The sequence below is a fragment of the Paramisgurnus dabryanus genome, chromosome 17, assembly GCF_030506205.2.
Source record: "Paramisgurnus dabryanus chromosome 17, PD_genome_1.1, whole genome shotgun sequence".
Taxonomy (NCBI): domain Eukaryota; kingdom Metazoa; phylum Chordata; class Actinopteri; order Cypriniformes; family Cobitidae; genus Paramisgurnus; species Paramisgurnus dabryanus.
The window spans coordinates 25,586,685-25,597,018 of record NC_133353.1 but is presented as its reverse complement, the minus strand read 5'-3'; the positions used below and the strand labels follow the sequence as shown (position 1 = coordinate 25,597,018).

General features: G+C 38.8%; 2 protein-coding genes across 2 annotated transcripts; one reads left to right on the top strand and one right to left on the bottom strand.

Moving 5' to 3' along the window:
• Positions 1–87: 87 nt before the first annotated feature.
• Positions 88–5,753, bottom strand: kif3cb (kinesin family member 3Cb). Its single transcript, XM_065288515.2, has 8 exons — positions 3,979–5,753; positions 3,779–3,880; positions 3,570–3,692; positions 1,735–1,853; positions 1,528–1,644; positions 1,323–1,431; positions 979–1,136; positions 88–438 (listed from the first exon to the last, which is right to left on the bottom strand). Exons 1-8 carry the CDS (start codon positions 5,407–5,409, stop codon positions 330–332), a joined length of 2,268 nt encoding a protein of 755 aa, XP_065144587.1. The 5' UTR covers positions 5,410–5,753; the 3' UTR covers positions 88–329.
• A 1,125-nt stretch (positions 5,754–6,878) lies between these two features.
• slc30a1b (solute carrier family 30 member 1b) lies at positions 6,879–9,298 on the top strand. The gene is made up of 2 exons (XM_065288516.2): positions 6,879–7,748; positions 8,055–9,298. Exons 1-2 carry the CDS (start codon positions 7,154–7,156, stop codon positions 8,918–8,920), a joined length of 1,461 nt encoding a protein of 486 aa, XP_065144588.1. The 5' UTR covers positions 6,879–7,153; the 3' UTR covers positions 8,921–9,298.
• Positions 9,299–10,334: the final 1,036 nt, after the last annotated feature.

The window sequence follows — 10,334 nt, the reverse complement described above, 5'->3', positions numbered from 1 at the left end:
AAGCCCTCTTGTGCTTTATCTTCCATACAATGTCCATCATTTTCAAATTGTGTACCCTTGTGTTTAAATTATACAGAGAGAGAGAGAGAGATTTAATTTCTTTATTGTTTCTGTTCAGGATCGACATTACAAACTTAAATAGCATACACTACCCTTTTCAAGTATACAGGACACAATTGTGCTTAAAATTGCAAATCCAAAGCTTTGATGCTAAAAAAATCAACATGATTAAAAAGACGAATGGTCTTGCTTAAAGCTTAAAGAGCAAAGGATAATAAACAGTGCTTTCTATGCCTTAATTCATCTCCTGATTACTAAACCGTACAAGATCAAGGTTCGTGGGTTGTCCCGCAAGCTCCCATTGGAGATGCAGGGCATTGAAGCCCAGAGGCCGAAGAGCTGGTTGATGAAGAAGCAGATTGACTTGGCCCTTGGTACCTTGGGAATAAAAAAGCAAAGTTTATATGTTAAAGGTGACATAGATTGATTGAACGGGGTATTTATCCTTGTTCTGTGATGTGACACGTAGACAAATTTTGTTTTGTTTGGGTCTGTAATGCCTTAGAAGCTTCCTAACCTCTCTCAGATAGCTCTATTAGGGTGGGGGATTTTAAACAAGTGGTTTTGCACCTATTTGGCTCCCCCTACTGGCTTAACTTGCAATCTCATTACTGATTGGCTGACTTTGCTGCAACTCAAAAAACTTAGCCAATTATTTAAAAGTGGAGGGGCAGTTAGATGCCTGTGATGTCATAAGCATCAGTTTTTCAGATTGGGTCGTTTTCTGGCTGACATTTCTGAAAGAGGAATCTCTATGTGTCTATGTTTGTGAATGTGGGTAGACTACCATTATTCAACAAAGACAAGGTAAAAATGGTTTTTCATTCTCTGTCCCCTTTAACAATTTATTGGATTTTTGCTTTCTGGGTAGTGCTATAATATTGGCAGTGGTGAATAAGGAACATGCCGGGTGCTCACCACGATCGAGCTTTCATGACACGTGACGCAGTCGTCCTCTTTCTATAATGGCCGAAATCACGTATCAGGTCTTGGGTCCTTATCTCTGACCGCTGAAGGTCCAGTGGAACCATGGTGGGTGGTGAAATGTCCAATTCAAGAAGCATAATGTTCTCAGCCTGTCCCAACATAAGTTGATTTTTAGTAAATAATTATTTAAAATTATAAAATAAAAATAATAAAATAATAATTAAATAAAGAATGCTGTGCACCTGTCACATGATAAAATATTTACAATATAGACATTTTATTGGGAGTCCCTAAAATCACACAGAAAAATTTGTATCTTTGTGTACAATACCAACCCTGTATCTAGAAGGAGAGCCGGTTGCAACAGCAGCTTGTGCATACTGACTAATTGGTCTCTTGTATCCAATAACTGATGTTGGCCTTCGTCTGATAAGAGGCGAGTTACTGAAATAAATAGAGGAAATAAAATAGTAATAAAATTTAATAAGAAAGCATCATCGTAAATGCCCTGTAATGTTTGAAACAGTGTTGATCTCTTACTTTTCAGAGGGGAGAAGCGGTAAGACTTTCCACTGGTCCTCCTCGCTGTCAAAGTGAAGACGATTCATGATCTTGTTCTTTTCCTCTGGAGGAATGAAATTCTCAATTATCAGATTTCTGTCAAAAAAGGATCAAAAGTTAAAAATATGTTTAGATGGAAACATAAAGGACATGCAAAGTTATTTTGAAAACAGATGGAGGACATACTTGAATTTCATCTCTCTTGTCAGCTCGTTCATTGTCTGCTCCAGTTCCTGTCTCATTGTAATGTGTTCATTGATAATATCCCCAATCTCAGACCTCACAAGCTGCAGCTTACTGTAAAACTGTGAGACAACCAACGAAAGCAATGTTGAGAAGGATGAAAATAATTAATTAGTTCAACAATTATTTACTATCAAAGCAAACAAAATAATCAAAAAGCAAAAAAAAATCATCAAAAAAATACAAAATAAGACAAAGACCCAAAGCTGTTTCAACTGTAGTGTGATACTGTTTTAACTATAATGTAATATATAAAATAAATAAAAAATTTTATTGGTTCATAACTGCTTAGCTAAAGCAAATAAAAAAATGCTTTGAGCAGCTATTTAAATCATGCAAGACGTAAGTACTATTTACTTGAATGGGGGAAGACAGTTATGTCTAAAATTGTATGTGAAAATCACAATAAAACAACATATTTCGGACCAACAACTAAATCTGACATTAGCTGTACCATTAATTTAGTTTCTTTAGCTCAAATTACACTAAAAACAGCTTTGGGCAGGTTATTGTAGCTATTGTGCATGCGCGCAGGTTGAAAAAATAGACTGTAAAAAAATATGGACGTAGTGTCCGTGATGTGACCCAAAGGTTTGTGAAGAACTTTTTTGAAGCCAATAGTAGGCCGTCCCTGCCATCGGCATTTTGGCCGTGTGTCACCGCGAATCACTCGCGGATAACTGAAAATGGGTAGAGAGGTGGGACGTGGGTGAATCTGAGGTGGCTGGTTGCTGAAACCACGCCCGCCTAGCTCGACTCTAGTGACAGCAGTGGCAGTTCACCTGTCACTCAAGTGGCCACGCCCTTAGCGTAACTCTTAGCACGCTCTTAGCGTAGCTCTGCGTAACCTGACGTATACCTCTGCTAATTTTTTACAGTGCGTCAGTTCTACACAGACCGCAAGCCCTATGATTGGACCACTAGAACGCATCCCATCAGTTTAAAAAACTACATCATAGGTATTTCCGTTTTGCGACGGAGAGAACAAAGTTGATGAGTGATTTAACTGAAACTGCAACATAACATCGCTGTTTATTTACTTCCATTACTGCTGGTCTTCTTAACACAAACACAAGAAGTTGTTTCTTCTTCGTTTGTGGCTTAAACTGGCCAAGCTGCTTCTTCATTGACGGTCACGCTGACGCTGCTACTGTGGTTACCTGCATTGATACTGCCTACCAGCGGTCTGCATGTGTGTTTGCACCTCGATGCGGACAACGACGCAGAAGTATATTTGAAAAATGCTGCGTAACCTACGCCATCGCGGCTATGCCGTAGGACCTAGTACGCACAACTATAATGAGCTCTTAAAATGCTATGTAGAATGTTTCTTTCCGTTTACGGCTACTGTGGAAACATAGTGTCAACTTCCATGTAAGGGGACCCACTGTGAACTATGTAGATAAAAATGACTCATTCTAAGGTAATAAAAACAATACTGTTCATTTTATAAGGTCATTATAAACCACTGATAATATAGTTATTTATACTTTATGGCATTTCTGTCAAAAGGTCCTATAAAAAAATCCCACATAGCACCTTTAAAACCACCCAGAATTTTAAGCTAAAACAACCCAACCTGGGTTGAAAATAACCCAGCATTTTTTAGAGTGTAAAGTGTAATGAACAGATGTCTTGAGAAAAATTAGTTAGAGATACTGTTACTGAATATCTAAAATAATGTAACGTAATGAACGAAAAATGCAATGTGTATGTTTTGTTGTGTTATTAAAAAACTTTGTTCTGAATGCGAGGGCATGGGTTGTGTTTCTACACACCTTTCTTAGCTTCTTGGTCTTAAAATCCACCTCCTGCTGTAAAGTGGAGAACGTCTCTTTCAGTTCGATTGTCTCTTCATCTTGTTCAAACATCAGCTGCTGCATGTCCCACTCCTGTCTCTCCTGCAGGATTTATTACACACTTAAATCTGATTCTGATCCCTGAAATATATTATGTATTACAACTTTGCTGTGGTAAGCACTGTTACCTGCTCAGCAATCTCCTGCCTCTTTAATTCCAACATTCTCTGCTGTTCATTGGTGTGATCAATGATGGTCTTCCCTCCAACCAGAAGCTTACTTTCCATAGCCTACACACAGTCATGGCATACATTATTTAATGACTTATTAATCATATTATCTATAATTTTTGGTTGGGTAGACAAAAGACGAGTGAATTAATACTAACCTTGTACTTTTCAATAAGGGTTTCCATAGCTTGCTGCTCTTTCATCAACTCTTCCACAGTTTTTGTTTTCTCATCCAGCGTGCCAAGTTTCCTGCTGAAATCTGGCTTGTAATTGGCTATGGCCATCTGCTGCTTCCACCAATATTCCTCAACACTTTCTTTTTGTACTGTCTCCACAATACCCACATCTCCATCTTTTTCCGTCTCCACCTCCCCACTACTCAGACTTCTCTTCATCCGCATACTGTTTCTCCTTCGTCTTCTCCTTTCTTTGGCAAGCATTCCTCGTTCCTCGAGCTGTGCCTTCAGGCGGGCTATTTCCTCCTGGAACTCACGCAGCAGCGCATCCTTGGGGTCCTCGTTTATCTTTGGCTTGTTCTTAATGTTCTTTGCTCTGTTAGCGTACCTCAACGTGGTAACAGTCTCATCATAGTGGCATGGAGATGGTCCAACTGTGGCTATCATCACCGTTTTGGAGTTCCCTCCAAGGGAGTCCTGCAACAGGCGAGTGAGTTTAGAATCCCGGTAAGGAACGTGGGTACTCTTCCCATCCACCAAGGCCGAGATAACATTTCCGAGGGCAGAAAGAGACAAGTTTATTTTCGTAGCCTCTTTAAACCTCTGTCCCTGCACTCCTGTTTTGCTTTGTCGCTCACTGCCAGCGAGATCCACCATGTTCAGTTTTCCGACACGAATGTGCTCTTCACCATCGACGCCCATCTCACTGCATTCGATAGTGATTATAAAAATCGCATGCGATCTTGAACTACGCTCGTTCATTTTGGTGTATCCAACAGACCTCGACTGGTTTCCCAAGTTCATGACATGTTCAATTTCCTTAATGTTTTTAGTCACCACACATGAGAGATCTTTGACATAGACACCTAAATCTGAATTTTCCTTGAGCTCCAGTTTTTTATTGTTATCCTTGCACAGGAGATCTCGAATATCTTCTTGATATATCTCGATATAAGATACTCTCACAAGATACTGTTGATTTTGAGATCTGGATATGTGGTTGAAAATATGCAGAAACGAATTAGGAATGACTCCCCTTTTCTCCGGGTCTGTGGGCACACCTTCCATTGTATATGTTTTGCCAGTGCCAGTTTGACCATAAGCAAATATAGTTCCGTTAAAGCCAAGCAAAACGGAGTCAATAAGAGGTTTACACGCATAATTATAAAGCTCATCTTGTTTTGAATTAGTGTCGTACACAGCATCAAACGTGAATGCTTTCATAAGGGTGCCGGATGATTTTGGATTACGCACTCTCACCTGTCCCAGTCTGACATCTACTTCAACAATTCTTTCGTGATTTGTCGCTTCTTCTTTCTTGTTTAATGGGCGGCACCGCACCACCACCTTCACCGCCTCTGTGTTTCTCCCCACCGTCATGGTCCGTAATCGCAACGGGCTGTTTCTCATCATCTTTCTGATCGTAATATGCAACGCCGGAGAGGCTTAAATATTCTGTTATGTTATATAAAAACGCGAGGAAAAATGACAACGCAGCGATCAGTCATGAAATACGCACGTTACTATGCAGACGTGTATGCGCTTTAAAATTAATCAAATGAATGTTCATCATATGAAAATTGTCCTAGCGTAAAACATCTTGGTCCAACGCCCAAGGTGATGCTCCATGATTACATACCGCGCCATGTACTGAGCTCCGTAGGCACCGCGCATCGCTCATCCCCGCTCATCTGTCTGTACACACCCTGCGCCGTCACAGACAATAGACAGAGTGCGCTCACAGGCGCGCCGGGATACTGATAGGTAGACGAACATTTTTTTCTCCCTGCGTGAGATGATGACGACACTCTGAATCGATAATATATATTCTTATGATGCTAGGTATTAAAAGTTAATTTAATAAGGCAAATTACAGACTAGTTGGTGATCAGAATTTGACTAAATATTGCTATAATTGTGTAGTCAGAATAATAATTAAGCTTATGAGTGACAATATTCCTTATTCCAACAGATTGCTTTGTGCACATTAATTTTCTTTTATTTGCATGAATTTAAAGTGCAACTGTTAGAATTGCAGTTTATATTGCTGGAATGAATTGTATTTTACACACTGTAATATAATGAATTAATAAAAATAGGCTATACTCTATATTTACGCGCGTAATGGTGGCCTAATTATATAGGTCAAGTAGTAATTAGGTATAATATAGGTTTAAATAGGTACTAATAGGCGTATAGGTTTTATTATAGTAAAAAAGTGTGGTACCACTGTTTTTTTCTGGGGGGGTGGATGAATTGAATACCATTTGTACTAATGTACGATATTAAACTATTAAATCAATCGGCTACTTGCGCGCGCGTGCGTGTGTGTGTGTGTGTGAGAGAGAGAGAGAGAGAGAGAGAGAGAGAGAGAGAGAGAGAGAGAGAGAGAGAGAGAGAGACCCCGTCTGTGAAACCCCAGCAAAACTACAAAAAATCATCCTATAAAGAACATTTTACAAAACAATCATTAAAATATTGAATAAGTAAGGCTATGTAAAATATTGAAATTATTAAATTATTAAAATCAAACAATGTCCCTAATCTCATTAGATTAAGAGACTTTTTTAAAGACACATTTAATCTAATTACTGTAATTTTAAAGCACATCACGTTTACTACAGTTATTTTATTGCCCTGCTCAGTGTGGGGTAACAAAGCTACTTTTGTCATTTAATTGCAATAAAGGCATTAAAGAATTTGTTCTCACAGACCATGTGACTCCAGCATACAATGATATTCCGCCAATGGGACGCTTGGGAGTGCGTTTCCCCTCTCAGACCGTGTGGAGATCTTTACCGGTCCGGGTGCAAAGTTTTACGCCGTTTAACTTCTCGTGGAGTTTCTCGGGCGTTTTTTATTTCACCATCATTCTGTGAAAGCTGATGGCACGCGCTGGTTTTCCTCTTTGGATATAAATGAATGTTTCGCGGAACAGAATTCTTTCCTGCCTCGCTCAACTACCATTTATTTTAGTTGCCAATAGCGACAGCATATACGCGTTCATTTATTTGCTATATAGGACCGTTTCTTATATGGGTAACTTTTAAGTTAAATATGCTGCACATAAATGCTTGTTTTAACGAAATGTAAATAGTTAAAAAAAACTTTTTTCCGTACTAACTGATTAATTAAGTTGAGGACAAATAGGCTAAATATGGGTTTAGGGCAGAATCGGGTACGGTTGCTGTGCATGCTCTCATTAACTCTTGGATTTTTTATTGTTGAAGTTGTGGTCAGTAGAATAACAGCATCTCTCGCAATGTTGTCAGACTCTTTTCATATGATGTCGGATGTAATAGCTTTGATGGTGGCTCTCATCGCTGTGAGCTTTGCGCAGACATCTCGAGCCACAGATAAGAACACGTATGGATGGATCCGCGCAGAAGTCATTGGAGCTTTGGTAAATGCAGTGTTTTTGACGGCCCTATGCTTCACTATTATAGTAGAAGCTGTCGAGCGCTACACGTTGCCTCATGAGATTGAAAATCCACGCGTTGTCATTTGGGTTGGCGTTGCTGGTCTTCTGGTAAATGTGCTTGGGCTTTTCCTGTTCCATGGACATGCAGGATTCAGTGGGCATGGACACTCTCATGGTGGACACTCTCATGCTGGACATTCTCATGGTGGACACTCTCATGGTCACAAGAAAAATCCAAAAAATTATGAAAAATCAAAGGCACATGACGAGACACGGAATCTTATGATCAACAGCAGCATACAAGGAGATCAATCTGCTGAGCTAAAGTCAGGTAATAAAATAACATTAGACCTACAGTTTTATGTTATATCTAATGACAACATGGTTCTGGTTATTGAAAATATGGAAAGGAATTTTAAAATCCTGGTTTCCAAACGCAATATAGATTTGCTTCAGAAATAATTATATTAATTGAAAATATGTGAAGTTATGTGGAATGCACAATATATTGGCCTATAATCTGTCGGCACATACATTGTATTTTGTGCATTCCTTTAAATCCCCCCGATGTTTAAAGTAAATTTTCATCCTTGATTATATGTTTCCATATTTTCTGACTCTGGTTTGTCCTTTTCAGACACCTTAAACATCACAATCACTTCCAATGGCTCGTTGGAGGACCAGGAGCAAAGTTCTGAGTCAGCGTCCCAGTTAAACATGCGTGGTGTGTTTCTGCACATACTGGGAGATGCATTAGGTTCTGTCATTGTGGTGGTCAACGCCCTGATTTTTACTTTTGTGTGGACGCCTTGTCAGAGCGAAGAAATCTGTTACAATCCTTGCCGTGGCGGCCACTTCACTGAACAACAATGTGTTAATGCCACAGTGCTGAGCATATCCAAACCATCCAACAGGGAACCCAGAAACATTTCTGTAGCTGGGCCGTGCTGGGTGCTTTACTTAGACCCAACGTTATGTGTAATAATGGTGTGTATTTTGCTCTACACAACCTTCCCTCTACTAAAGGAGTCAGCTCTCATTCTCTTGCAAACGGTACCCGAACAGATTGATATGCACAGGCTAAATGGGAAGCTGAGGAGTCTGGATGGTGTCATGGCCCTTCATGACCTGCATATCTGGCAGTTGGCCGGGAATCGCATTATTGCCACTGCTCACGTCAAATGCGCAGATCCGGCCTCTTACATGAACGTAGCCAAACGCATTAAAGCTGTCTTCCATGATGAAGGCATCCATGCCACTACTGTTCAACCAGAGTTTTCTTCCAGTTCTAAAGAGTTTGACTCCTTGTGTGAACTTTCCTGTCAAAGTCAGTGTGGACCCAAGCTTTGTTGTAATCTGACCAAAACAGAAAACCCAGAGTCTGACTTGCCCATGAATAAAGAAAAGTCATGCATGCATACCGAACCTAAGCACAATGTTGCATGGGGCGATGAGAAGGAATTAGAGGATACCGTAAAAACAGAGATGGAATCAACTGTATAGTTTATGTACAACACTGACTGCAATATTACATAAGTGTGTTATGCTTAAATCTGCCTGTAAGAATTGTGTTAAATTAGAATAACTATATAAATCTTCTTATTGTAGAATTATAAAAGTAGTTTAGGAGAGTAGAATTCCGTTATAGCTATGTCATATTCTATGTTCTTATATTTAAACCTGTATAATGCAAGAAAATACAATTTTATCCATGTTTAAAATGGTTTGTTCTTACAATGATTGTCATATAGATGGATATTAAAGGTCACAAAACATATTTGCAAATGAAGTATGAATTAAGAGATGTATTGATGCAGTAATAGCAGATATTTATTTTTCAAGTTGCAAGAATAAAGATATTCATGTTTGTATTAATGTATTTTTCTTTTAAATTTACATCTATAATAATAATAATATATAAAACAATAATAATAGTAACAACGATATTATTATATATATGTTTACATTTGGTGCTAATTTGTACCTTATGGTAACTGATGGTGTACTATTTAGGTACAAAGCTGAAAGGGTGACAGCATTTCTACCATTTTTTCTAAGATTGTGTGATCAGCTGACCAACCATTGGGATTGAATTTGGAATATCATTAACAAGGCACATCAAGATGATATTGCCAGCTGTGGCTAGTTTATCTTGTGCTAAAGATTTATTAAAGGAAAACACCAATGTTTTTCAATATTTTACTATGTTCTTACCTCAAATTAAACAAATGAATACATACCTATCTTTATTCAATGAGTGAACTTAATCTTTGTTCAGCGCGTCGTGGATGTGTTAGCATTTAGCCTAGCCCCATTCATTCCTTAGGATCCAAACAGGGATGAATTTAGAAGCCACCAAACACTTCCATGTTTTCCCTATTTAAAGAATGTTACATGAGTAGTTACACGAGTAAGTATGGTGCCACAAAACTAATTTTGACGGAAGTTGACCAAAGTTTGAGCGAGAGCCGGAGTATTAATGAGTAATAATGTTGCTTGGTGCCGAGGTCGAAGTGCTGCAAATTAAGTGCTCTTCCGCCATACAATATAGTTCTCATTCTTTATTTTATGCCACCATACTTACTCATGTAACTCCTCATGTTACAGTCTTTAAATAGGGAAAACATGGAACTGTTTGGTGGCTTCTAAATTCATTCCTGTTTGGATCCTAAGGAATGAATGGGGCTAGGCTAAATGCTAACACATTCTTGACGCGCTGTACAAAGATTAAGTGCACGCATTGAAAAAAGACAGTTATGTATAAATTCGTCTTAGTTGAGGTAAGAACATAGTAAAATATTGAAAAAATGGTGGTGTTTTCCTTTAATATACATATTTTTTTGATGTAGCAGATGGAACCTAAAAATCTGTCGCTTGGTTGGTGAGTCATGCAAATGTTACCATGCATGCAGTTAAA

What these genes read in the sequence shown, in the direction of transcription:
- slc30a1b (XM_065288516.2), top strand. Translation starts at nt 7,154, where the DNA reads ATGGGTTTAGGGCAGAATCGGGTACGGTTGCTGTGCATGCTCTCATTA. An exon ending in ATCTGCTGAGCTAAAGTCAG is followed by an intron (nt 7,749 to 8,054) that starts GTAATAAAATAA and finishes TGTCCTTTTCAG; the next exon opens with ACACCTTAAACATCACAATC.
- kif3cb (XM_065288515.2), bottom strand. Translation starts at nt 5,409, where the DNA reads ATGATGAGAAACAGCCCGTTGCGATTACGGACCATGACGGTGGGGAGA. An exon ending in CCCTTATTGAAAAGTACAAG is followed by an intron (nt 3,881 to 3,978) that starts GTTAGTATTAAT and finishes GACTGTGTGTAG; the next exon opens with GCTATGGAAAGTAAGCTTCT. An exon ending in GGCAGGAGATTGCTGAGCAG is followed by an intron (nt 3,693 to 3,778) that starts GTAACAGTGCTT and finishes TAAATCCTGCAG; the next exon opens with GAGAGACAGGAGTGGGACAT.